The sequence below is a fragment of the Ictidomys tridecemlineatus genome, chromosome 4, assembly GCF_052094955.1.
Source record: "Ictidomys tridecemlineatus isolate mIctTri1 chromosome 4, mIctTri1.hap1, whole genome shotgun sequence".
NCBI classification, from domain to species: Eukaryota; Metazoa; Chordata; class Mammalia; order Rodentia; family Sciuridae; genus Ictidomys; species Ictidomys tridecemlineatus.
Genome location: NC_135480.1, coordinates 64,990,497 through 65,018,492, shown reverse-complemented (window position 1 = coordinate 65,018,492; position 27,996 = coordinate 64,990,497). Strand labels below are relative to the sequence as shown.

The 27,996-nt window shown below is 55.3% G+C and overlaps 1 protein-coding gene across 10 annotated transcripts in view; it reads right to left on the bottom strand.

The window, feature by feature from the left end:
• Myo7a (myosin VIIA) overlaps positions 1-27,996 on the bottom strand; it is an 88,786-nt gene that overhangs the window by 59,434 nt on the left and 1,356 nt on the right. For 5 of the 10 annotated variants that reach the window (XM_078046715.1, XM_078046717.1, XM_078046721.1 and 2 more), the window contains exons 1-12: positions 20,261-20,435; positions 16,014-16,127; positions 11,706-11,858; positions 7,081-7,098; positions 5,038-5,222; positions 4,463-4,584; positions 4,251-4,393; positions 3,887-4,000; positions 2,707-2,860; positions 1,701-1,777; positions 961-1,080; positions 237-379 (exon numbers count right to left, since the gene is read on the bottom strand). In XM_078046715.1, the coding sequence (XP_077902841.1) occupies positions 237-379; positions 961-1,080; positions 1,701-1,777; positions 2,707-2,860; positions 3,887-4,000; positions 4,251-4,393; positions 4,463-4,584; positions 5,038-5,222; positions 7,081-7,098; positions 11,706-11,858; positions 16,014-16,127; positions 20,261-20,374 (1,457 nt within the window). In that variant the 5' untranslated portion in view covers positions 20,375-20,435. Of the gene's footprint in view, positions 1-236; positions 380-960; positions 1,081-1,700; positions 1,778-2,706; positions 2,861-3,886; positions 4,001-4,250; positions 4,394-4,462; positions 4,585-5,037; positions 5,223-7,080; positions 7,099-11,705; positions 11,859-16,013; positions 16,128-16,952; positions 19,052-20,260; positions 20,436-27,217; positions 27,268-27,996 lie in introns of those variants that run through there. The other 5 variants (XM_078046718.1, XM_021725122.3, XM_078046722.1 and 2 more) reach the window with 4 other exon arrangements.

The window sequence follows — 27,996 nt, the reverse complement described above, 5'->3', positions numbered from 1 at the left end:
GACCAGAGGCTACCTCTCGAGTCCAGGACCATGTGAGGGCTTTCCCCCACCACCTGGGCTGGCCTCAGCTGACCCTGGGGAGGAAAGGGAGGGAAGAAAGACCTCCACATGACCAAAGTCAAAATTTCCAAGAGCCTGGAGCCTCATCCATGTGGTTTCACGGGAGCAACGGGATAGTTCTCATACCCATGTTACCAAAGAAACCCCTCCTCCCTCAGCAGAGTCCCACAAGATACCTGTTCACAGTAAAGTTCTCAAACCCAAAGATGTCCAGGAGGCCGATGGACCGGCGGGAGTTCTTCACTTCCTGGGAGGGAGGCTTGTAAATCGCCACGTTGATCTTGTCCACGATCCACACAAAGAGCCGTCCATAGATGCCCTGAAAGGTGGCCACACCAGTCGCACCTCCCCTCTGGGGACAGCAGGCTTCTGGACCTATGTGGCCTTGCCCCACCCTGGCTGTGGAATGACCTGCTGTTTGAAAGCCCCAGGCCCCTCCTCACACTTCCCTCACTGCCTCCTGCTGGGACAATTCCCCACCCCCCCAAGAGAGCCTTCCCCAGCCCAGCAGGCTGGAAAGAACTCCTCCGGGCGCCCACCTCTCCGTCCATCTGTCTCCCCAGAGCCTGGGGAACTTGGTGAGGGGCAAGAATGTGAATAGAAATAGGGAGGACTCGGGGCAGGTCAGGTGGGCCCATGTCTTCCGCAAAGACCAAAGAAAGTGTCCCCTGGATGGGAAAGCTGACCAAAGCAGGCTCAGGGTCTAGGGCCTGAGGGGGGAGCTGGGAAGGCCCCAGGAGCACAGTAGCCACCTCTGATGGGATATATGGACATGTGGGGCTCAGAGGGAGGCGGGTGGTGCCAGCCTGGTCTCCAGCCCAGGGCAGGTGGGGAGCGAGGCCAGCTATGAGGACTCCCCCGTCCTGCCCACCAATAACCCAGCCTCCACAAAGGGCCCACCTTGACAAAGGCATCTCGCACATCCAGCGCCTGCTCCATGCTGAGCGGGGTGGACACGGTCTCCCCACGGGTGATGAGGGTGCGGCTTGTCAGGCAGCTCATTAAGTCTGGAGGGTTCACCTGGTGCAGACACACAGGTGCTCACCTGTCACCCGTCTCTCCCCCACCCACAGCTGGACTGTCCTCCCCCCCCCTTCCCACTGGCCTGTCCCAGAATGTTCCCTCCACTAGGAATGCCCTTCCCCATGGCCTCAGCCAAATGCTTCCACCATCAAAACTACCCAGATGCTGCCTGGAAGGACTTTCTCTCCCTGATGGTCCCTCTCAACCCATCAGCATGTTACCTGTCCCTTTTAGGACCAGCCCCAGCTCTGGCTTTATTTATCCCAGTTTCCCAGCCCAGGTGATAAGTGCCTGCTGAGCATGACAGATGGCACGGATGCACTAGGGCCCTTGACCCAGAAATGCAGACTGAGAGCCCAGGATGCAAGAAGGACACACAGGCTCACACAGCCCAGAGCATCACAGGGCCCCCAGCCCAGGCCTCCTGGCCCCCACAGCGTCCTAGGCTGGTTCTGCTTCCTGAAACCCAATCCCTGAACACATCTGGTTCTCAGGGTTGAGCCTAAACAACCCTCCCAACCAGGGGCTCCGACAACCTGGTTCCCACATCCCAGCCGCCAAGCTCCAAGTCAACACTGTCTTCAGAGGGACAGGAGCAGGAGTGGCCAGGCACTGACCTCCAGCAGTGAAGCAGCTGTGGTCAGTGACGGGGAGAAGAGGACTTCACAGGCGTCCAGGTTTTCAAATGTGCGGGCTACGGGCAGCAAAGGAAGCAGTGTCAGGCAGGAAGGATTGGCAGAGGGGACAAGAGGACAGTCCTAGGAGGACCAGGCTGCCACAACTACCCTCAGGCACCTGCCCTATCCCCAGAGGGCATCAGTACCATGACTAAGTGCTTCTCTGGGTCAATGTTTGTTTGATGAGTGTTCTTACCAAGAGCCTGTGGGCACCATAAGGGTAGGCACCCTGCATGCTAGCACCTGGCACCTGCCTGGCATCTACGAAGCAGAGAGCAGCTGCACCTCTCAACCTCCACCCCACGCTTCCAGAGCATCAGCCTCAAGACCTTTGGCCACAAGACTTTGCACATGCTCTTCCCTCTGCCTGATGCACCCTTTCTCTTCATCTTTCAAGATTCACAAATGCTGACGGCCTTCATGCTGAGAACATTCATTCATGGAGTGAATTTCCTAGAGCTTCTACTGTGCCCAGGACCCATGCTTGGCACCAGGGGAAGAGCAGAATGGGAGTCAGTGCCTGCCTCAGGGGACCATCTCCTCTCCAGGTGTAGTGATACCCAGAGAGGGTCAGATATGTGAGCTTGTTCCCTTCCCGGGTCTTCTTCCTTTCAGAAAATGGCTAGTTGGTCACTCACACTTCAGTAGGAACTAGTTCAAAGATTTACTCTCTAAGACATTTAACTGTAAAGAAGAAACCAAGTGGGGAAGGGGTCTTAAAAGGCCACGGTCAACTCCTAATATAACTTCACCTGTATCCCACCGTGGTGGGATTTCTCATAGTGCTGCCACACCTAAGGCTGATGTCAGGGCGGCAGAGCTCTCCAAATCTCCCAAACCTCCGTCCCAAAGAGCGTACTCACTGGCACAGAAACCATACCACCAATAGCCCACGGGCAGCCAGGTGCCATGCCGTGGCACAGGGCTGGGCACCACGCAGCCTCACCCTCGTATTGCAGGTTGCCCAGGTGCAGGATGGCAGCCAGGAGCTTGGAGATCTCCCAGTTCTCCGTGTCGGTGAACATGAGCACCTTCATGGCGGAACGGATGTTGGCGTATTCCTGGCTGTCCACCCGGCCCTCACAGGTTATACAGTTACCCTGGGGGGCAAAGGGGAGAGTGGAGAGGAGGAGGGCATCAGGGAGACCACGGGGACCCAGGAGGCAGCACCTGAGCAGAAGGGTCGCTTCTGCCAGACCAGCCCAGGGTTCGTGCCCTGACCCCTCCAAGTGAGCACCAAGTCTAGAAAGTCTAGAAATTTCCTGCCTGGGCTTGACGAGAACACACTTCCCACAAGTGAGAGGAGCCAGGTCACAGATTCCAGGCCTGCCCCTGTCACCTGCCCAGCACTCACAGCACCAGGCCCTACCATGCTTCCTGTCAGTGGCTTGATCTCTTCCCAGGTGGGAGAGGGAGGGGATCTGCAGATGGACTTTGCCCCTTGCTGTGTGTGTCCAAGTGTGTCTGGAAGGCCTGTCACTCCACAGCACACACACACCTCAGGTGCTGGAGCCACGCTCATATCCCTGTGGCCTGGCCAGGCTCTCCCCAGGGATGTGCACATGGCCCCCAGGCCCCCCACCCCATGCTGGGTGGCAGTGATGGCCCCAAGGCCCACTTCTCCTTGGTGTCCAGACAGCAGCAAGAAGCTGGCACCGGACCCTGTCACCAGCAAGCTCTCAAGGCTGAGGCCTCTGCAGCCAGCTCCTTGCCATCCTGGGGCACCTGGCAGAGGGCCCTGTCCTCACGTCCTCAAAGACAACACATAGCTCATGTGCATGGCCAGGTCCGTACGCAGACCTCTTCAACTGCGTGGACATGTGGGTGCGTATGTCCATGTGTCCCTGCATTGGGGTCTATGTGTAAGAGCCTGCCTGTGGTAAGGATTCATTGAGATGTAAGAGCAAGCTGGCATGTGTCCAGAGGGGGACAGGCTATGGCATAGACGAGCCCAGATAGGCTGGGGCAGGTCAGGGGACAGGAGAAGGTCCACATGGAAGTTCCTACCACCAGGCCTGGGGCTGGGGGCTGTGTGGGTGTGGTCTGGATCTGCCCCCACCTCACTCTGAAAGGTGTCCCCTCCTGGGACAAGTGTCCCCTCCCCAGGGTGCCTGCCTGGGACTCACCATGGCCAGGTAGTTGTAGTCAGTGGCCTGGCCCAGGCCCAGCTTCTTCTTCTGCTCCTGGCTCATGCCCGCCAGCATGCAGTAGAACACGTGGTAGTTCCTCTCATCCGGGGCCTGCAGCGTGGGCAGAGGTGAGGGGGCCGGAGGAGGCCATCAGGAAACAGAAGGTCCAAGAGGAGAAAGAGGGTAAGCATGATTCACTATTTTAGCAAGTGGCTGTACCGGGGAGCTGGGGCTTCCACAGTGCAGCAGTACAGGGAGGTGAGCACCTGCCAGAGATGGGCAGATGGTGTGTGCCCACCCACAGAGGCTAGGGTTCTGTGCCAAGGAAGGACCAAGTCTGATCCCGCACCCCAGGGCCCACCTGGCGACAGACACGCGACTTCTCCAGCAGGTACTGCTCGATCTTGGCGCCCTCGATGGCGCCCCGAGTGTTGAAGTGGATGTCGATGTACTTCCCGAAGCGGCTCGAGTTGTCGTTGCGGATGGTCTTGGCGTTCCCAAATGCTGCAGGTGGGTAGAGGTCATGGGCAAGGCTGACCCATCCCCACCCCATCCTCCGAGCCCTGGTCTTACCTTCCAAGATGGGGGTGGCCTCCAGGACCTGCTGCTCGATCCAGGAGTGCTGCCCACTGATGGCTGCCAGGAACTGCAGGATCAGCTTCGTGCTCTCCGTCTTCCCTGCGCCAGACTCCCCACTGCAGAGGAGGGGGAGGTGGGCCAGGCCTCAGCCCAGGCTGACACACGCAGCAACCCTATCTGTGCTATGACTGACAGCTGGACTCTCCAGGGCTGGGGAGGGCTAAAGGAGACCAGGGCTCTGCCATGCCCACCAGCAACCCTCCATCCTTGCATTCAGACACATCCTCCCAACCCCACCTGTGCTTGCCACAAGCTCAGCACACATTAGCAGCTCAGGCAAGGCCTTGGCCTTTTATTCTCTGCCCAAGAGAAAAAGGGAATCTGAGATTTCAACTAAGCATACAGGAGCCATCAGTAGGCAGGGCTGGCTTTAAAAGCTAGCGTGAGCTTGGGTAGCATTAATGGAGATGTAAGACCTGGGAAAAGGGAGGAGATTCTCTGTGCTATATGCAATGGTTCCTGAGGCATTCTGTGGCATTTCCTACGACTGCAGAGAGGAGGCTGCCCACCTGATGATGCAGCACTGGTCACGGCTGTTGCGCTTCATGCTGAAGTAGCAATTGTCAGCGATGGCAAAGATGTGGGGGGGCATCTCCCCAATCTTCTTGTTGGTGTACTGGCGGATGTGCTCTGGAGAGTAGATGGAGAGCAGCTGGTAGGGGTTCACAGCCACCAGGATGGAGCCCGTGTACGTCTGCGGGCAACAAGTCAGGGTGAGCTCTCAAAGTCGGACTCTCGGCTGACTCCAGAAAGCTCCCAGTTCTGCCTGCTCCATCTCAGAAGGAAGAGCACTGGCTCTGGAGCCCCACAGACCTGGGTAGGGTCCTGCCTTCTTAGGAGTCGGGGCAGGGCCTTCAGGCTAGCTGTGGGCCTGAAGACTGTCCAGTCTAGCCTTCTAGACTAGCAAAATGACATGTGACAACTTTATGAAGATTAAGGGAGTTTTTTTTGTGTGTGATCCTAGAGACTGAACCCAGGGCTTCATACATGCAGAGGAAGTACTCCACCACTGAGCTGCATCACCATGATTTTTGAGACAAGGTCTTGCTAAGTTGCCCAGGCTGGCCTTGAAATTAAGATCCTCCTGCTTCAGCCTCCCAAGCAGCTAGGATTATTATGCCGTGCCTGGAGAGATGATATATTTTAATATTTACAGCACACAGTAGGTACACCTTAAATATTGGCTCCCAACTTTACCTCCAAGCCCTGAAACCATACTTTTGGAGTGAAATTAATAAATTGGGGACTGGGGATGTGGCTCAAGCGGTAACACGCTCACCTGGCATGTGTGGGGCACTGGGTTCGATCCTCAGCACCATATAAAAATAAAATAAAGATGTTGTGTCCACCGAAAACTAAAAAATAAATATTAAAAAATTCTCTCTCTCTCTCTCTCTCTCTCTCTCTCTCTCTCTCTCTTAAAAAAAAAAAAAGAAAAAGAAAAGAAATTAATAAATTGGACCTTGTCCAGAGGGGAGACAGGGTGGATGTGGAAAAGGGAAATAAGTCAAAAAGAGCTGAAGGATCTGGGCACTATAATGTCAGATACTTGGGAGGCTGAGACAGGAGGACTGCAAGTTCAAGGCCATGTAGGCAACTGAGTGAGAGCCCGTCTCAACATAAAATTTTTAAAAAGGACTGAGGATGTAGCTCCATGGTAAAGCACAAGACCTGGGTTCAATCCCCAGAACTGAAAAGAAAAATAAATACATAAAAGGGCGGGAGGGGCTGAGATGTGTGGCTGGGGGCCTGTTCTCTGCAGCACTGCTCCAGGGCCGAGGGAGCCTCTGTGCTCGGGGGACAGAGCACCTCCCTCTGTTAGGTGGCATAGGCACAGGGCCAGCCTTCTGGCAGTTCTCTCTACGAGGACACCTCTGTGGGTGCGTGGATTGCCCACCCATAGGCAAGATTCCCCATCATGAGCATGGGCCCTGCCACAGGAGGGACAGCAGGGCCTGGCCCCTGCTATCAGAGCAGGGAGAGGCGTTCAGGGGCTGACCCTCCCTATTCCCACCCAAATCCAAAGCTTGGAAAGGTCAGGCCCAGCCTGTGATCGGTGATGGATGTATTGACATTCAAGACCTGGAGAAGCTGAAGAAAAATGTGTCCCTATAGGAGAGGAGACAGCCTCGCCTGTCCCCACCCCCTCACACGGCTTAGTGACACCAGAGCTGCCACCATGCTCCAGCAGCCTCAATGAGGCCATACGAGGAAAGCAAGGCTCCCAGCATCTCAGGCCAGGGTAAAGCCCACCCTGTGCCAGGGGAGGCTGTGCCAGGCAATCCTGACCCATTTCCAGGCCTGGCTCTGACCCCCAGACCAGGAGCTCTGGCCAGACACACCCTTCTCCCGGCCCAGGGCTCCCCTTTCCCACCAAGCTTCATCCAAGCAGCCCCAGCCAGAAGCAGGGACACGCAGTGCTGACTCCCTGTAGCAGAGCCAGGCAGGAGGAGAGGGGGCGGGCGGGGAGCAGGAGGCAGAGGGGGACCAGGGAGCAGCCAGGCCAAGTGAACAAGCCCAAAGAGCCTCAGGGGTCTCTGCGTCACACTCACCTGCCCTCCACAGTTGGTCTGAGGTTGCAAAGCACCCGGAGCAGGAGAAAATGGGACTGGTCAGTGGGAAACAGGAGAGCAGGGCATTCTCCATGGACAATGCTCCCGTGGCCAGGCTGGGCTGACGGACCAGGTGGGGACCTCGGCCACCTCCCTCTACAACTCAGTCCTGCCCAGCTATGGGAGGCAGCTAGAGTGACCTCCAGGTGGGGAACTGCCTAGGAAGAACCGGCCACAGAGAACATGCCCAGGGCAACCCCTGCTCTGCTCATCTGTAAACCAGCACGCCCTCTCAGTCTGCCGTAAAGACTAAAGGACAAGGACTCAGCCTTGCCAGGTGCCTGGGACACGAGCGCCAGCTTGCTGTTACTTCCTGCTCATACGTGCTGCTCCTCCATTCAGACGTCACCGTGGGCAGGAGGCTGACTCCCGCTGTCTCCCCACAGCCCTGGGGAGGCTGAGCCATGGGAGCTCACCTGCAGCTCCTGAGTTCCTCAAGGTGGGTGTTGGGGGGGCCCCGAAAGCCACAGGACTCGCCAGTGGGTATCAAGCACAGAGGCAAGAGGCATGGAAGGGCATGACATTTGGGAGGTCTGTTGGAAAAGGTCACCCTGGCAGCCGTGAGGGACAAACAGCGGTCACCAAGAATGGAGGCAGATACCCTTTCAGACCTAATGAGCCAGACAGTGACCCTGAGAGGCTCGGTAGCCAAGTTTAGGACAGGGATGGTGATAAGAAAGGGACATGGGAGGCACTGAGACACCATGAAGAAACTTCCTGGGCCAGGGCTTGACCCTCTTCTCCTGCTCATGGCTCCTTGGTCCTCTCCTGGACCTAGGGCCCTTTGTTCCCCCGCCTCCTGAGGTCCCCATTGGATGTTCAGCAGCATGTCAGCACCCAAACTCCCCCTTCCCTCCACTGGCTCCCCCTCAACTCCCCCAATGCGCCCACAGAGCCTCCTCCCCCTCCGTCCAGGGCAAGGACCTAGGAGGCCCCAGAACCTTCTGCCCCCTCCCCCTCCTTCCTGGCGCAGGCCACCCTCATTCCCAGCAGTCCACAGTGGGGGTCCTCCGGCTCCCACCCTTGTCCCTGCCGTTCCTCTCTGTCCCACTCAGAGCCGGGGTGGGGTGGGCTTTGAAAAGATCTGACCCTGTTTTCCACCCAGCGGTTTCCCACAGCCTCGGGGCAAAGTCCACTTCCCTTCCCTGCCCACAGGGCCCCAAGCCCTGGCCCCTGCTCCCACCGCTGCTGCTGCTGGGAGGCCTCCCTGTTAAACCCTGGGCCAGGAACGCACTTCCCACGCCCTTCACCCCGCTAATTCCTTCTTATCCCTCAGGTCCAAGCTGACATGACACCTCCTCCAGGAAACAGCAGTCCTGTGACCCGCCTTGCCCCACACAGTCCCTTCAGTTCACGTCCCTGACACCTCCATTGTTCTGGTTCAAGGCCTCTGTCCCCAGTGCCTGGCACCACGCAGGTCACACAGGACACGCTCAGCAGTGTTTGCTGAGTGGCTGAAAGCGTGACTATTTTAATGGGCCGAGTGGACAGCATTAACTGCTGTCCCCAGAGACTAGCAGGGAGGGGCTTCAGCACCCTGAGGCAGCCCTCGCCACACTTCAGGGAGGGGCCCCAAGGTGGCTAACAGCAAGGTGGCCAAGAGTGTAAAGGGGCATTCTCTTCTGTGTAGAAAGACATGAAAACTTACACACACACTCACACCACACGCACACTCACACCACACGCACACTTACACTCACACACACACTCACACCACATGCACACTCACACACACACTCACACACACGCACACTCACACTCACACACACACTCACACCACATGCACACTCACACACACACTCTCACACACGCACACTCACACTCACACACACACTCACACCACACGCACACTCACACACACTCACACACACATACACACACACCACACGCACACTCACACACACACTCACACACACGCACACTCACACACACACGCACACTCACACACACACACACACTCACACACACTCTCACACACACACTCACACACACACACTCTCACACACACACTCACTTGTAGTCTTTCGGGGGATCAATATGAAGTCAGTAGCAGTGGTTCTCTATGGGTCAGAAGGAAGACTCTGTTTTGTAGCACGTGTAACCATTTAAAAATACACACTCACACCTCTTTCCTCAGTAAGAAGGACACCCCCTCGCAGGAGAGCAAGGACAACCAATTAGCAGTAAGACCCCCGTGGGGTGCAGGACTCCACAGGTCCTGCTCCATCACCCCTTGTTCCCAGGAGGCCACTGGAGGTGAATTCTTTATTTTCAGATGGAGAATGGAAGCTTCCAGAAGGAGAGAGACTGGCCAAGGTCACCCAGCAGATAACAGGGAGTGGGGTGAACGAGGGTCACTGGCGCTAACCCCTGCATTGCCTTCTCCACGTAGGCTCTCACATCCCCCAGGAACACATCCGTGGGACCTACAGAGCTGGTAGCAGGTGGTGGGAAGAGAGCAGGAGGCCTGGCCTCAGCTGGCCCTGAGACCCTGGCCCTCTCTGAAGGTCCAGGGCAGCAGAGAGTTAATGGCCAATACCTTCTTGCTCCAGGAATAAAACCTGCTCCATGGAGCACTGGAGGAAATACTATTCCCAAGCCAAGGACTCAGTGCATGTGGTCCCTAAGAGCCCCAAGTCCTGGGCAGAGACCAGGGATCTCTATGTGGCAGGAATTAATTCCACCTCCTGCTCCCGTCTTCTGGAAAGGCCCCAGGACTGCCACCCTGGGTGCCCCTCCATAGCAGGTGGCAGGTCCTGGAGACAAGGGTGTTCCCTGGGACTCAAACACCTACCCAGAATCACAGGGGCACTGTCCCCACATAAGAGCCCATGGTGCCCAGGAAGGCTGAGACCGGATGGCCAGGGACTCCCCTAGGGCTGCTTGCCAAGGCTGGACCCGGCCTCCCACCTCCAAGTCAGGGCTGCAGCCTCTGCTCAGCATCAAGGACTCCTGGGCCTCCACCAACACCGCCATCTATTCCCCATAGGACTGAGGGGTGACCCTTGGCTCTGGGACCATCAAGTCAGGGCTGCTAGGTGTCCTCCAAAGGCCTGCCCCTCTTCTGGGATGCTCAGGGTTGATCTGTAGCCGGGCAAGCCCCAGGCAGATAGGAACAGCATCCACCCAGCTTCCTCTGTGAGCAGTGAGGTAACCTGAAGAAATCCCGAATGCACGGGGCTGCGACAGGGTAACTCAATCCATGAAGTGACGGGGTTGCCATGGGTAGGGACAGGTCCAGTTTCTGGGTAGGCAACAGCCCGGATGCTTCTTTACAGCCCTTCTCTTCTGTATCCACCAAGATACAAAACCACAGACTCAGCAAGGTGCAGCATCCTCCACGCACCTCCGGACCCAGAGTCTCGGGCCCTGGGATGAGCTAAGATGCACCTTTCTGGGAGCCATGGCTGGGTTCCCTGGCCAGAGCCCTGTTCAAGCACGGAGCTTGCTCACCTCCTCTGAGCTCCCCCAACTCCACCCAGAGGGGAGCTCTGAAAGGTGCCTGCTAGGAACTGTTCTTTGGTGTGGTAACGGGAATTGAATCCAGGGTACTCAACCACTGAGCTCAACCACTTGAGAATCTCTAAACCTCTGGAATTATTTTCTTTGATCCCTAGTCAGCTCATTCAAGGACAGGATATCCCTGATGTCCAGGCTGACCTCTGCGGCTGTAGCTAATTCTATTACCACCTTTCCCCAGTTTCACAAGCAAGAGTCACTGACTCTAGTCAGGCTGGTGCCTCCCCTGCACCTCGCCTTCCCTCAAGACTCTGTGTCTGCCTGTTCCTGGAGGCGGCCTACTTACTCCTCTCCTGGAGAGGAGCTGATTCTCCTGTAAAATCCCTAAAACACACCCTAGAACCTCCTGCTCTAAGCCATGGGTCAGCCAGATCCCTGACAGGGATGACTCCCATCATCCCCTGTTGCTTCCCTGTGAAGGAGGCCCTGAGCTCCTCCTGATAGGAGTGGGCATGGGGTCAGGCCTCAGCACACGGGCAATTGTGGAGCATCCATCAGCTCTGACAGGCGCCTCCTCTGACAGGCAGGTGGACAGGCAGGCATCCCCCTCATCTATCACCTGGCCCAGGCCCAACTGATGGCCACAGAGAGCTCCAGGAACCTCCGGTGGCCACTTGCCCTCCAGGGACAAGAGAAAGGGCCCCTTAATAATTTTTACCAACATAAAGTGTTCCTGTGATCAGAAAGTCTGAAAACCTGTAGACTAAGTGATCTCCAGGGCCTTGTCTTGCAGTTCTCTAGCCCACCCCATTGATCAGGGCTGTTAATCCCCCAGCAAACATCCAAGAGAGCCCCAGCTCCCCAGATCCTGGACAACATGCTAAGCCTGTCACTGACCAGGCCTGGCCACCCAGTGGTGTCAAGGCACACAAAGGCACCTGCGCCTATAGTGTAATCTGCCCTTCTTCCAGCCACAGAGCCCACCAGCAAGGCCTGGGAGGACGACGAGCCTCAGACCAAGTGGCTACAGGCAGAGTCCCTGTCCTGTCCTAGGAGCCTGGGTCCCTGGGCAAGTGTTGGGCTGGAGTGGGCCATGGCGTACTCACGTAGATGAGGTGGTCCCTGTAGCGGATGAGCAGGTTGCGCAGGATACCCGCCTCGTTGAGGTCCCCCAGACGGATCATGTCCTCCACACCGTGGACTGAGGTGGGATGCATGGGCTTGATGTGCGTGGCGTTCTGCGGGGAGATCCAGTGTTCCTGCAGGAGGGACAGTCCTTGGGGTCAGCTCATTTGCCTGGGCCCAGGCTGCGTGCTGCTTAGGAAGAGGCCCTGGAGGAGCTGAAGCCTGGGGTCTGTGAGCCTGCTGTGGGAGTTGGGGGGCAAACACCGTCAGTTCTAACAAGTTTGAGTCTTAGTATGGCTACTGCCTATCCCACTCCTTAAGGCAGCTCTTTTTCCTCTTACGGGGTTATCTCTAGACCTAAGAGGTAAGCAGGACAGGGACTTTAGTCCCTCCAGACAGTTGTCATTAAAGGGACCAGATTCCCTCTGGTCGCTTTGCAGGACAGAGTGGAATGTGTAATAATTGGATTTATACAGACTTGGCTTCAAATCCAGATTCTGGTAAACAAATACATAAAAGTGATTTCAGACAGTGTCAACAATAAACTGAGGGGCACTTGTGATAGAGAACTGCAGAGGGAGCTACTTTAGATGGGGTGGTCAGGGACCCCCTCAGGTGGCATTGAGCTAAGATCTGAGTGAAGACAAAGAGATCTCTTTTTAAAAGATGGCAGGAGGGAATGTCAGGCCTGGGGAGCAGTAAAAACAGCGCCTCTGAGGCTTGTGTAGGTGCAGCAGGTTCAAGGGAAAACTAGGGGGCAGGGCAGTAGCAGTGGCAATGACAGAAGTGGACCCACCGGGATATATTTCACTGTTCTTGCTGATGTCCTATGTGGAGCAAGGGGAGAACTTTCCATTCCCGTGAGCAGGAGTGGAAACATGCAGGGGGCCTTCCGGTCTCTCCCCTGCAATACCCCGCGATGCCAGGAGGTGGCAGACGAGTGCACCCAAGAGGCTCATCAGCTCTCTACAGTTTGCAAAAGGCTGGTTTCCCAGGGTACTAGGAGCTGCCCTCCCTGGGGTCTCCAGCACATTGTTCTCACCTTTACAGACCCTGCATGAAACAAGAGCCTGACCTATGCTCCATGTGTGGCCACGGCCTGAGGAGAGCCCTACAGACCTCCTATTCCATGGAACCACACAGGAACCTGACTACTGTGGGGAGAAGGAACCTCTCTGCCACCTCCCAACTGAGGTGACGCCTGTCATGTCTTACCCCACCTGCACCTCCTCTGGCTCTTCTCTGGCATAATGAACCGCATTAGCTAGACATTAGAAGAAATCTGGGCAACACATCCCCGCCCCCCAGTCACCCAGTCCTGCCCATTCAACCCTCTAAACCCTCAAGCCCCTGCAGCCCACCCCTGACCCACCTGGCCTGGGCCCACCTCTTGGGACAGGGTGGTGGCCTGCTTGAGGCACTCAGAGGGATCAGAGCAGGGCCAGGCAGAGCCCTCCCTGGCATTTCGTGGCCCTTCCAGGGAAGGAGCATTTAACCTGAGTCAGGCCCTCAAGCCGCCTCCCTGAGTCACCAGGGGGCCAAGTGGTGAGGTCAGAGAATCCAGCTGAACTTTCCAGTCCCCTGTGGAACATTCTTCTCCAGGCACCCTGTTTCTTGATAAAGGCTGATCCATTTGGAAAACTCCCTTTGCCTATCTTCTCTGCCTGACTTGGTCCCAGGCCTTGGAGTGGGCCAGAGGGAAAGGGCCCCTGGGCCAGCTCTCTGCCCTGCAGCATCTCCCCAGGACAGCTCAGCCAGAGGCCAAGAAAGAGCTCAGTCATGCGTGCCCTGGAGGTGCACGCACCTCACCCCCTGGAGCTTCTACCTCGAGTGGGAATGGGGATACGATGCCTTCTTCCTGGGGCTGTGGGGAGCACTGACGGACCTAATGGCCAGGCTTCTCCATGCAGAACTGGGCCTGGCAAGTGCTAGCCCTGGGGATTAGCCCTCCAATGCTTTTTGTTTTATAAAGACCCTGTGTGCTCCCTGTTCCTCACAACATCCTGTTGAGAATCACAGCCCCTGTTCTCCAGTAACAAGTCAGAGTCCAGAGCCTGCGGTGTGGGAGGACGCCCTGCAGAGGCCCGCAGCCCTCAGCGCAAGGTCCACTGCCCACACGGCTCTGGCCAAAGTACAACCAGGTTACCATCAAGACTGGGCCCTAAGGGAATGTCAGAGAGACAGAGACAGGACAGAGAGACAGAGACAGTGAAACAGAGACCGAGAGGGCCAGAGAGTGAGCCAGTGACAAGGAGACAGAGAGACTTAGGGAGACAGAGACACACAGAGACAAGGAGAGAAAGAGAGAGAGCATGGGCAACTCCAAGGGTCAGGGTGTGATTGGCAAAGAGCTGGCCTGGAACTGAACTTGGAAGACAGGTCTTCTGCAGAGGAGGGGAAGGAGCATGCACAAGCTACAGGAGTGGCTAGGACAGAGGGGACCCTGGGGTTCCAGTGAGGACTAGACCCATAACCTGTCACACATCCTTCTCAAGAGCCTCCCCTGGGCACGTGCTCTGCTGGGCTCTGGAGAACCAAATGTGACTTGCAGGGTCCTTGTTTCCAAGTTGCTGGGGTCTGTGGGAGCCCAAAGACGTAAAGAACAATGGCCTATTGGGGGAGGGGGCACAGAAAGAAGGGTCCAGACCCCCTGAGACCCTGTGCCACTGAGGCAAACCCCAGCTCCCTAACCTGGCACCCCCTGCCAGCCAGCCGTGCCCCTCCCCCTCTTATGGCTCCCACTCAGGGCCTTGGTGGGGGAGGGGAAGAGGGGACCTTCAGGATCAGGTGACACAGGTCACGGGACACCATCTGATGGGCAACCTGACCCAGGTGAAACTCAAGCCTGCAGAGTCCCAGTCCCCACCCTCAGGCTCAGGTGGGTTCAGGGCCCGTTTCCCTGACAGCAGAGCGGTGCTCCCTGCTGCTGTGACTACAGCCTCACTGTGGCTTCCTAGAGGAATGACGTGGCTGGCCCTCTGGTTCTAGAGCCCAGGGGACAAAAGCATGGTAAACAGAAACTGAGTCCAATCGTTGTCACCGTGGTGCCAGCAGGGGAGACGCAGGCATAGAGGTCTCCAGCCACGTCACTAGCTGTGCAACGAGGCAGGGGTCCCCCTCTGTGCCTCAGTTTCTCCATAGAACAGTCGCTGCCCACCCTGCCCTTCCCAGATGCCACGAGGACCCAAAGACAGAGCATGCATCAAAGGGCTCTGTAAGCCCCAAGGGGTTGCCCTTGAAGACCTAAAGGGCAGCTGGGGTGGCCCTGCCCACTCCATGGATAGGACCTCCCTGGGCCTCCTGAGCCTCCAGGAGCCTCCACTCCACGGATAGGACCCCCGAGCCCTCCTTTCCCCAGCGGAGCCTCCTGTTCCTCTTGGTCCTGACTGTCCCCCCTCAGGCTAGGAGGCTAAGCCGGTGTCTCAGGCAAAGCACTGGACACGATACAAGTTATCATAAGTCGAATTCCCTTGCGTCCTTCGTGTCCTTGCTAAGCTGCAACGGTGCACTCTGCACCCCGTCTACATGTCCCCAAGCCACCTACACAAGCCGGTGCTGTACTTGAGCACACAGCTCAGAGGCCCCGGGGCGTCCCTGTGGGCTCCTGAATAGGCCACCCACCTTCTCCAGGGAAGGCCCTACTTCAGACCTGCCTCACTAGCGCCGCCTATCACACTTCTCTCTCCCGTGTCCCTTTCCTTCTGGGCCAGGAGGGGTAGAGGGTGGATCTGTTCCACGGATTCCCAGGGCAACCTCAAGGAGGACAAGTCCACCTGGTGCCACGACCCGAGAGCGAGATTCTAGGCGTTTCCCCACTGACCGGAGCTGTCCTGAGGTGCTCTGCTGCGGCCTCCCCATGGGCAGCTGCCCTCGGACACATTCACTGTTCCCCATCTTACAGAGAGACACTGAGGCTCAGAAGAGAAGGAGCCATGACCAAGGTCGCACGGTTAGTAAATATGCAGCAGGGTTCGAATCCAGTCTGTCTGACCTTGAAGCACCCCTGGCCCCCCCCCCGAGGGGGGGGCTTTTTCTGCCACCCCCCCCCCAGTCCCCGGCAGAGAGGAAGGAAGAGCTGTGGAGACAGAAAGGGCAGCAGGGAAGGGGAGTCCCCTTCTGCTGGAAAGGTGGAGAGCACTCCATGGGGTGGGTGCCTGAGAGGCAGAAGGGGGCTCAGGCCCTGCCTCTGTGCCCCATGACTACTTCGGGAAGCGGCTACTTCCCGGGCCCTGCCTCGGGACACTGATCAGCCTGTGTCGCATGGGCAGGTGGAGGGAGGGGCGACTCACATTGCCTTCATCGTCCACCACCTGGATCTGCCCAGAGTCACAGAGCTTCACCACCGCCCCGATGGGCACGTCAAACTCCTGCCCGGATCTCAGGTCCATCCACACATAGTCCCCCTGGGGAGAGAGAGAATCCCAGGACGGCTGAGCAGGAGGCGAACCAGACAGACAGCCCTTCCAGGATGCCCCCAAGCCCACACCCACCACCAGAAGAGGGAAGCTTGGGAACCATGCCTGCTGGAAACGCCTGGTGCCAGGCCCTGGGCTGGAGCTTGGGTCGTGCCATCGCCTCTCCTCTGGGGCAGCCATTATTCTCCCCACTTCACCGAAGAATGAGCAGACGCTCAGAGAGGGAGAACAGCACACCGCAGGGCTCTAGCCCTGGCCCGTCCAAAGCCCAGCTCCCCCATGGTTCTGCCTGCTACATGTGTATGAGGGACTGGGGGAGTTTAGGCACAAACACCAAGCCACCCAAGTACAACCTCTCTGTCCAAGGAGTGATGTCAGGGACCCAAGGCTGCAGGCCCCATCTCTCCAGGGTCAAGTCTCACCATCCTAGTAACAGTTTCCTCTCAGTACACTCCCTGTGCCCAGCCTGGGATAAGAGACAGCCACATTGTCTCCTGGCTCGTGGGGAGAGCCCCAGCCTTGAGGGACACTGTGTCACTTTTGTGTCCCCTGCAGCATCTGGCCTATGGCCTGGCTCTCAGCACCTACTGAAGGCTCACAGAGGCCAAACAACCGCATTCAGCACGGATGTGTTCGACAGGCATGTATCTCTCGAACACCTGCTGTGTCCAAGGCACTAACTGGCCTAACCTTGGGGGTGGCGCAGTGACAACGGAATCTACTTTCTAGTTGAAGAAGACAGAAAATAAATAACAGAGCACATTCATTAACATAGTCCCTTTGGACATTGGTGAGTGCTTCCCAGGGAGTTACCATGCCAACGGCAGAGTCAGGCAGCCACCCTGAGTCTCAGGAGCCAATGAGGCCGCTCTGCAGAGGAAATCTTGGAGCTGAGATCTGAGAAGCAGGAGCCAAAGAAAGGGCAGGGGAGTCCTCTGGACAGAGGGAGGTGGGAAGGAACAACAAGGAGGTGTGGCAACAGGGGCTAAGGAAGAGATGAAGGTCAGAGTGGACCCGGCCCAGAAATACAAAGGTCTTTGCTGACTTTGGGGTGAAAGATTAGATTTTATTCTAATCCTAATAAAAGTACTCTTTTGGGGGGTGTTTTCTCAGGTGTGTGGGAAAACTTAGACATCCTAATAAAAATGTAACTTCATAATGAGCAGCAATTACAAACAACACTGATGAAACTGATTCTGGGTGACCCAGAGAGGGCCCAGTGGGAACGGCTCCGGGCCAGGCTCTGCTAGCTGATCTCTGAGCCTCAGTCTTCTCATCCCTCTTTGAGTCCAAGGTCAGTTCACGACTCTTTCAGTCTCCTGATCCCATCAGAAATTCGCTTCTCTGGGACAGGAGTCAGGGCCTGTTAGGGAAAGGCGAGTTCCAAACCCAAGCTTCCTCTCAGAATGTCAGAGAGCACGGAGGGCCTCCGGAGCCGGGGAGATCCTGGTCTACCAGGCATCAGCTGCAGGACTGGGGCTCTGGGGTGCTTCCCAGAGCTGCCTCTTCCATCCTCCAGGGCCCTGAGCTTCCTACCCCACCAGCGACTGCTCCTCCCAAGGCTGCCTACCCCCACCTCTTCCTGCCCCACCCCTGCTGGGTCTCCTCCACCAGCTGCCCCTGCAGGCGGCTCTCCTGTTCAGGGCAGGGGACAGGCCCAGGCTGCAGAGAAGTGAGTGGGAACCAGGGCAGGCCCCAGGTCACACAGGGCCTTGTGAGCCACAGACAGGAGTTGGACTTTCTTCTAATTTATGACAAGAAGCCATGGGGAAATGTCAGGATAGACTGACATTCAAACCCCACCCTGGCTGCTGGGTGAGGAGTGGAGTAACCCCTGGGGCTCCACAGAGGGTGGGCTGGGCCTCTCCCACCCAGGGGAGGCTGGTCCAAGCCTCCCATTTGTGACTCCCCAGAGCCAAGCACAGCAGAAGCCTCAGAGAGGAGTGAGTGTGTGGAAGTGAGAGGGTGTGAGAGCCAGGGAGAGTGGGCCCGGGAGGAGGGAGAGCAGCCCGCCTGGCAGCAGCTGGACGCTCCCCTGGCCTTCGTGAATTGTCCTCACGCAGAGCACTCAGCCTCTACTTCATCTCTCAAGAGTCGAAAATGTGCCCAAGTTCATACAGTGGCTTTGTGGTAGGGCCAGGACTGAGGCCCAGGCCCCAGAGACTCCAGACCCAGTGCTCCCTCCTGACATCCCCTGGGCCCAGCCCTGAGTATGAGAGAAAGCACTGACAGGGTCCTTGGCCTTGGGTGACTCATGGGCCCAAAGGAAAGCTGACAACAGGTTGAGGACAGCTAAAGTAACCTGTGTCCCTTGGCCCAGCAAACAGAAAAGATGGTTCCCACTGAAGGAACACAGGAAAATAATAATAATAGTAAAATAACGGAAACAAGGGGCTAGGATTGTGGCTCAGCAGTAGAGCACTCGCCTCGCACGTCTGAGGCCCTGGGTTCGATCCTCAGCACCACATAAAAATAAATAAATAAAATAAGGGCATTGTGTCCAACTACAACTTAAAATATAGATATATCTGAAACAAGTAGGAAATGGAGACTCCGAGAGGCTGAGCCAGGTACTCAGAGTCACGCAGCAAGCAAAAATGACTAGACTCTTCTAACCTCAGGCTGTCACTAGAAGATTTCTGCTCCAGGTCAGAGCTTGAAGGAGAAATTTAAAATGGTAACTAAGAGGCTTCAGGGGGAATTCTGAGACCACAGGACATCTGAGGTGTGATCCCAGGGCCAGCCCTGGAATCAGCATGTAGCCAGGAAGTAAGGGTCCCCATTTTATAGATGAGAAAACCGAGGTCCAAAGAGAAAAGGGAACCTGGCTCAGACAGTCATCAAACCAGTGAGATAAGCCTATTGCCTCTGGAGAACAGAGCCTGAACCAAAAATAGGGTGGGAGGGAATCACTAGTTGAGTGGGGGAAGGGAAGGAGGAAGACAGGAAAGAAAACCAAGTTTAACTGAGGGCAGGAGGGCAGCAAGGAAAGGAGACCTGGGCTCTAGGTCTAATCCCACAACCCTCCCATCCCTGTGGCCAGTGCCCGGGCCACCATGATGGCATCTGGTGCATGACTTCCTGCACTGTGACGGGCACCCCTCTGGGAACCTCACCTTGAAGTGAAATCCCATTTGTGACACGGCACATGCCTCAGTGTGGCTGACTCGGGCCAAGTGCCACCTTTCCTGATGTCAAAAGGATGGCTGGAGCAGATAGCCCCCTAGGACCCCACCAGCTTTGCAGGATCTCAGTCTCCGAGTGATAACTTTCTAGAATGAGTCTAAATATTCTCAAGGGTACTCCAAAACTCAGTGGGGCCTACCCCCGGAAAAGCCAGCACACCATCACAGTAGGTTCTAATTTCAGTTCTGCCACTGATGCTGTGTGACTATGGGTAAGTCATTCAATCTCTCTGGACCTCACTTTCATCAGACTTCAAATGGAAGGAATTGGTGAATGCAAAGAGAGGCTTGCAGACGCGGGCTGTCCTTGCTCCCCTCCTTCTCCCAGGCCAGTCTGGGATCAATATGAACTCCCACAGGGCCTGAGCACTTTCTGTCTTTCCCTCCTTCCAGGGCTTGGGGCTCAGTTCCTGTTTGCCAAATGTGGACACCTGAATGTGGACTCCCAGCCCCCACCACATGTCTCCCTTATCAGTCTGGGCCACTGGTTTTCTCAGCCCCATTTCACAGGTGGGAAGGGAGATCTAAGTGTCTAGCCAGAGGCACCCATGAGTACAGCGGCAGTGTCCAGTTGCTGACCTTTAAATAGAGGGGACCGGAAGGCTGGCAGTCAGCCAATGGGTAATCAGATGGCTAAGGTCCCTCTGTGCACCTGGGGACAGTCCCTGCTCTGGATCCCAGCAAAAGCTGGTAAATCTTTAGCCCATCTGGATCCCCCCACCCCCCACCTTCCTCGGTCACCAACTTTCCAGATGGCGCCCAGGGAGGCTGCCTTGGGCCGGGTTCCTGCTGGGGTCGGGGTGTCAGGGACCCCATGCAGCACCCTAGGGCTGTCGACCTTCCTCACGCCCCGGGGCTTTGTGACCCTACGCCTTCCCGGATCTGCCCCGCGGGGACACTGAGGCCGGGCGCCCTCCCCGCCGGCCTGGGTCTCACCGGCAGGACGGCCAAGGTCTTGAGCGCCGGGTTCAGGTGGCGCACCAGCGCCCACTTGCCCGGCTGCGGGGCGCGCGCCTCTCCGGGGTCGGCGGGGCTGCCGGGGGCCTCCATGGCGCCGAGGGTCTGGTGGCGGCGGCGGCACCGATCGGGCTCCCTAATTCACCTAATCCCCTGCGCGCTGCCCGGGAACCCTAAACCGGGCCATCTGCCGCGGGCCCATGGCAACGGCGGCTTAGGTGACGCCCGCCCGCGGCGGGGACGGGGAGGGGGCGCTCGCCGGCCGGACCCCTCCCATCTCCGCGACCCTGGCACCTCCACCTGCCGGGCTTCCAGGTGGCTTCTCCAGGGCTGCAGAGCCTAGCCTTGGGGCCCTGGGGGATTTGGCACCTGGAACCGCACCCTCGGGGCAGTTTTGGAGAAAAATCAGTATTCCCCCCCCTGCAGGGATGTTCTTGAATAGAACTCAGACTAAAGGGAGGGTGGCCTGTGACCCGCTGGCTACCTCTGGAGACTGAAAACGGACAAAAATCGGTCTTCAGGGGCACCTTTGTGGGGAAAGGCCCGGAAGAGCCAGTGTCTGGTCCTCTTCACCTGGCCCCTGGTCAGCTCTTGAGGGATTCCAGCCCAAGGAAGAGCCACCGAGGCCTGGTTCTGGGACCCCTGGGTTCCCCAGGACACTGAGCCACCAGATAGGTCAGAGATCACCCACAGTGGGTGATCCACACAGGACTGGGCACCTGCCTCCAGTCCATGCTAGGTGGTGAGCCAGAGGAAGGCCCAGGCCGGGTCACTCCCAGGTGACGCCTCCTCCTGGCCTCTCTCTGTTTATCTTTGCCCTCTTCCTCCATTCTTCCTTTATTCCCTCTCTTCTCTCTTGTGTCCATTTTTGACCTTCAGCTCTGGATTCCTGGAAGCACAGCTGCTCCCCCAGCAAACAGCAGTAGGGAGTAGAGCAGGGAAAGGGCAGGGAAAGGGCAGGGAAAGGACAAGGAAGGAGGCAGTGGTGCCACGTGGCTCAGGGCTGCCAGGGAGAGGCCTCCTTCCCTGCCCTTAGTCATAGCAAGCAGGGCTCTTCCCCCAGCACAAAGCTGACTGACCACAGTGACCCTCACCCCTTCCTGTACTCTCTCGAGGATCCACCTTTCCAGATAGGTCCTTCCCCAGCCAAGCCCTGAACACCTGTCCCTGCCCACCTGCCCCTGGACTTCACTGGGACAGGGACCAGCTCCTCAGAAACAAAGGAGTGCTGGTGGTGGACTCAGAGCACTTTCCACCTGTCCATAAAATCATCCTTCACTGAGCTCAGGTTCAGAGCAAAGCACAGAGGATACTGTCCACAAGACAAGTCCTCAGAGCTCCCTGTCTGGTGGGGAGGACAGACCCAAACCCAAATAAGGCTGGTACCACCCGGAAGGAGAAATTAAGGCAATTCTAGATAATTAAATGCAGAGGGAGTTTGTCACTAGTCAACCTGTCTTATACAAAATGCTACAAATAGAAGGACATGGAAGGACAATAAAACAAACAAATAGATTTAAAAACAATGGACAGATGACTTCAATAGGCATTTCTCTGAAGAAAATATACAAACAGACAAGAAGCACTTGAAAGATAGTCAACATCACTAATCTTTCTTTTTTTTTTAAAGAGAGAGAGAGAGAGAGAGAGAGAGAGAATGAATTTTTTAAATATTTATTTTTTAGTTTTCAGCGGACACAACATCTTTGTTTGTATGTGGTGCTGAGGATCAAACCTGGGCTGCATGCATGCCAGGCGAGCACGCTACCGCTTGAGCCACATCCCCAGCCCCAACATCACTAATCTTAAGGGAGATGTAAATCAAAGTTATAATGAAATGCCCCTCTATGCTCATTAGGGTGTCTATATTAAAAAATCACAAAATAAATATTGTCTAGGATGTGGAAGAATCGAAACTCTTATTGCTGCTGCAGAAATATAAAATAGTTCAGCCACCATGGGAAAAAAATTTAAAATAGAATTATTATATGATCCAGCAATTCTAGTTCTGGACATATACTCAGAGGAATTGAAAGCAGGTCTCAAAGAAGTATTTGTGCACCTATATTCACAGCAGCACTGTTCACATGAGCTAAAACAGGGAAACAACCACGGTGCCCTTTCATGGGTGACTAAGTACGCAAGATGTGGTATATTGATTCCATAGAATATTATTCAGCCTTAAAAAGGAAGAAATCTTTTCATGTGCTACAACATGGATGAACCTTGAGGGAATTATGCTAACTGAATTAAGCCGTCAAACACACAAATACTGTGCTATTCCACTGATGTGAGACACCTAGAGTAGTCACAGTCATAGAGACAGAAAGTAGAAGGGACATGGCCAGGAGCTGGGTTAGGGAAAAAAATAAAGTGTTATTCCTTAATGGACAGAAAAATACAGTTTTACACATAAAAAGGATTAGGGAGATGGATGATGGCAATAGCTATCACAACATTATGAATATTTGTAATACCATGAAACTGTGCATGTGAAAAGGGTTAAGACAGTAAATTTTGTTATGTATATTTACAAAAATGAAAAACTGGAAAAAAATCATAAAATAATAGACAGTAAGTCAAAGCCATATGAAGAAAAAAAGGAACATTAGTAAGGATAACCATAGAGTAAAGTTGAAAGTCAGAGCCGGGCATGGTGGTGCATGCTTGGAAATGCAGAGACTCAGGAGGCTGAGGCAGGAGGATTGCAAGTTCAAGACCAGAGGCAGGAGAATTACAAGCAGTTCAAGACCAGAGGCAGGAGAATTGCAAGTTCAAGACCAGACTCAGCAACATAGTGAGACCCTGTTTCAAAATAAAATAAAAAGGGATGGGATGTAGTTCAGTTGTAGAATGCCCCTTGGTCCTTCCCCAGTTCCAGAAAAATAAAAACAAACAATTTATAAAGAAGGGGAGGGCTGGGGATGTGGTTCAAGTGGTAGTGCACTCACCTAGCATGCATGAGGCACTGGCTTTGATCCTCAGCACCACATAAAAATAAAATAAAGATATTATGTCCACCTAAAACTAAAAAATAAATATTAAAAAATATATTTTTTAAAAAAGGGGGAATGGCCCTTACTTTAATTCCTGCCACTTGGGAGCTGAGGCAAGAGGATCACAAGTTCAAAGCCAGTCTGGGAAACTTAGCTAGGCCCTGTCTCAAGAAATAAATAAAGATAAATAAATAAATTTTAAAAAGAAAGAAACTTCACAGAAGAGGAAATGAGGAAGGAATCAAAGCCAGGTATAGTGGTATATTTCTGTAATCCTAGCAACTTGGAAGGCTGAGGCAGGAGGATCACAAGTTCAAAACCAGCGTCCACAAATTTAAGGCTATCTTTGGCAACTGAGCAAGACCTTGTCTCAAAATAAAAGTAAAAAGAGCTGGAGATGTTACTTAGTGGTAGAGCACCCTGGGTTCAGTCCACAGTACCAAAAAGAACAAAAAAAAAAAAAAAAAGGAGAGAGAAGAGAATTAAAATAGTAGATGAGGAAAAAAAATCAGTCAAACACAAAAGAACCGAGAGGGGAACATCACAGGAAAGGTCACAAGAAAACAAACAGCAAAACAGCAGAAGTAAAATTAAGCCCACCCTTAGCAGTAATTGCCTCAAATGTAAATGGATTGGATTCTTTAGTTAAGGGGACAATAAAAACACAGAATCAATTATGATAAGCCTCAGCTTCTCCACTTGAGACCCAAAGACACACACCGCTCCAGGGGAAGGACTTCATATAGGTGGTATTCCACGAAAGTAGCAACCAAAAGAGAGCTGGGGTATCAACACTAATGTCCTCTGAACCCATTGAAAGCCAACAGTTGTTTACCAAGCTGGCTGCAGTGTGGTAGATCTGTAATCCCGCTACGCAGGAGGCTGAGGCAGGAGGATCACAAGTTCAAGGCCTGCCTGGGCAACTTAGGATACCCTGTCTCAAAAGAAAAAAATGAAAAGGACTGGGAATGTAGTGTCATGGCAGGGCGATGGCCTGGGAAGGCTCTGGGTAAATTTTGATATGTATATTTACAAAAAGTTATTACAGAAGACAAAGAAGGACATTATATTTTACTAAAAATATCAACCCAAACCGACATCAACAGCCCACGAATTTATCTTCAAACTTCCCTCTGCCCATAAATCTGGGCCAAGTACCCATGGCCCCAACCTGGCCCTACCGCAGAGGGGAAATCACGTCAGACTGGGATAAGAGAGCCCTGCCTGAAGGCCTCGGAGCAGCGGGTCCTGTGCACCACTGAGCTCCGGGTTCTCATTCCACCCCCCACCAGGGACCTTGCAACCCCGGCCAGTCGGTCTCCCCAGTGTGTTTCCAAGGGCTACTGCAATGGCCTTAGAGCCTTCCTGGACTCTTCCTTTCCCTTTCCTGGCCTCTCCAATTCCTCACTACCCCTGGAAAAGACAGGCTTCCATTTCTTAAATAAAAGAAAAAAAAAAAAAGAAAAGACAGGCTTCCAGCTATTTTCCAATTGGTCTGGAAACTCTTTCAGGACTGAAAATAGGAGGGCTCCGTGGCACCTTGCTTGGGTGGGTGGGTGACAGTGTGGCTGAAGAGGGCAGACTCTGACTCACTCCCGAACCCCCATTCCATTCCCCAGGCCATAAACACAACGGGCCTGTCCAGGCTGCCACAGGGTCACTAGGCAAGAGCTGCAATGCCACCCAGCGCCTGCAGTCTGACCTCTTCTCTCCAGCCCTGGGCCTGTTCCCGAGTCTCCCCTGGGCCCTCGCTGCAGCCCATCCCTGGGCCTCCTCTTCCTGGCTATTGTTCCCCTCAACATCTTGGCTCCCAGTCCTCCTCCCAGCTGAGGAGCCTCAGCTTCTCCATTGCAATATGGGCATGAAGGTCCCTACCTCACAGCCTTATCACTATAGAATGAGATCATGCGTAGCATGTCTGGCATATAAGAGGACCAAGGGGACTTCTCCTGATGATTAAAATCCTCAACAAATGAATAAGCTTTTTTCATGAGTAAAGAGATTTGGGTTCTTAGTCCATTTTGAGGAAGATATCTCCTGTGCCTGGGACCCTGTGGGGTGCTCGGACAGGCTGGGATGATGGGTAAGTACATGGATGGAGGAATCTGTCACTAGATAAGTCCCACATGGAGACATCCTACCTGTGGAGAAAGAACCATGGTATTCGTTGAGGTCTCCTGAGATTTTTTTTTCATCCAAAGGAAAGTGAGAAAACAAAGGATGGGGAAATGTCACAGCCAGGAGCGCTGTTGCTATCACTGGTAGTTGAGCTCTCCTGAGCTCTGTCCAGCTGGGCTAAGCATTTCATAGACACTGGTGTTTCAGTCCCAGTCACTCCTCTGAGGGAGGTGTTCAGATATGGACATAGTGCAGCAGTTGTCCTACATGGCTGGACAGTGGAGGGACTCTGAGGTCAAGTGGTGGTGTGCTGGCTGACCCAGCCCACCAGCACAGAGCTCCTCTGGAGTGGGCTGACGCCTGGGGCTGACGGGGTGTGGGGAGGAGGAGGAAGGTCGTCCCTCATGTCTGGGGCTCCCCAGGAGGCCCAGGAAGGCAGTGAAGGGAGAAGGAGTGACGTGGACAGGCGAGGTGGAGCAGGGGAGGCCAAGGCGGTGGGGGGATCTCTGGGGTGGGGGGAGGAGCAGGCATCAGGCCAGGCGGCAGGTAAGGAAGGAGCACGGTCATGGCACGTTGGCCTCACAAGAGCAGCCCTGGGAAAAGAGGGCCTCCATCTTCTCTTACTGGTGGGGAAACTGAGCTCAGAGAACAAGCCCAAGGCCTCCACTTGTGGAACCTAGAGCTGGGACATTTTTTGGACCAAAGAAGCAACAAAAGATTATTTCCTATTTGAGGGTGGGCACAGCCCCTTCATCTACAGACCCCTGCTCCCCACAGAGTGAGGTGGGCCAGCATGCAAAGGTGGCAGTAGGGGAAGGGGACAGGAGGTCCAGTCAGCCAGAGGCCTGCCTCAGAGATCCCTGGGGGAAGACACCCTTGGGGAGCCACGGAGGCCCAGGCCCTCCTTCTGTCCCCTCCCACCCAGCTCCCTGTGGCACATGGCAAACGCTCAGTGAAGGTGACGTTTTTTCCCTCTTGTCGAGTCTGGCCATTCTGATCAAGGGCTCTAGAGGCCACTTCCCTCTCTAGATCCCACCCTGAAGTTTGCCTTCTTACACACACATCCCTTGTGGCTGCTGGGCTGCAAGACAAGACTGCTCCACTGACCTCTGATGGCCCAGGACAACAGGAAGCTGCTGGCCAAGCCCCACAGCACCAAGCCCCACAAGCCCCAGGGCCCTGTGCCAGGCCCACCTGGCCCAGGGCCCACATTCCTGGCTCCCGCTCTGGAGACCAGAAGCTCATTAGAGCCTCAGACCAGTCACGGGAAAGGGCTGAGGGTCGGAGGCTGTGGTGGCCCTGGGGAGGAAGGGGGACCAGAGGGCTCAGCTGAGGGGCAGCGCCTCTGCCTCTTCCATAAACCCCAGGGAGCTCCAGCTTAGGACATGTCAGCCCTGCCCATTGCTGCCTAAGGCCCTCAGGACACCTCAGGACCCGTCCTAAGCAGACTTGCCAAACCTTTCCCCCAGGGCTTCCCCACGTTTGAGACTTTGCACATGCTGTTCCTCTGCCTGAAACACCTGGGATTCAGAAACGTGGGAAATCCATCATTTCTGCCCAGCGGGGTGAGTCGGTGAGAAAAGGAAGCCCCACAGGGACCTCAGAGAGAGCAGATTCCAGCCTGGGCCTGGGAGAGGTGGGAAAGTTCCCAGTGGGTCTTGAAGCAGAGAGTAGGAGTTTTTCAAGAGAAAGGCCTGGAGAGGATGACCCACAGTTCGGCATCTAGTTGAGAGAGGATGGGATGGCAGCAGGATGAGCCACCCCACAAGGTGACTCCTTGAGAGGTCAAAGGTGAAGGGAGAGCAGGGCCGGGAGCACGCACCTGCTGGAGAATCACCATAGTCCTCCCGCTGCCGCCAGCCAGAGACGGTTCTGCAGAGAGAGGGACCTTGTCAAGCCTCTGAGCAGGCCAGCCCAGGGAGCCTTGAGCCTATCTAGGGTCACCTGGGCTCCTCCCAAAGCTCCAGCCCCTCCTCCCTGGAGGAAACCCTCCCTGGCTCCTCTCCCTCTGGCCACAGCCCAAACCACGTGACTGAAGCCTTGGCCTCTGTCAGCAGCCCCATTGCCCAGAACAGCGGACGCTCTGTCATCCAGAGATTCCCAAAGGGCTCCCAGGAGAGAACAAGTCTAGCCCCACCCTCAATATATAAGCACAGGGGCCCGGGGACAGACCAAGCCTTGCCAAGTTCACACAGCAGGGCAGGGCAATTCAGAACTAGGGCTTGGTCTCTGGCCTCCCAGTTCAGGGTGGTCCTAGGAGTATAGGTGAAAGGGCAGCCCAGGCTGGGGACAGTCATGAGCTGAGCTAAAACCTTGCCAGACTCACTGCTGCCCTCAGGACAGGCAACTTCAGCCCCTGAAGTCTGGCTTTCAAGGTCCAGCCAATCGGGGCCCTGCCCATATCTCAAGTCTTTTTTCCTCCCCAACCTGTCACTCAGTATTCCTGAAATATTCCGCTCTTCTCAGACCTCTTAGCTTTTGCTTACATTGGCCCTTCCACCTGGAATTCAGACAAGAAAAATCTCGTCTGTGGTTCATGGCTCAGTTCAGATGGTTCCTCCTCTAGGAAGCCTCCCCTGACCCTGTCCATGCCTCCAAGGT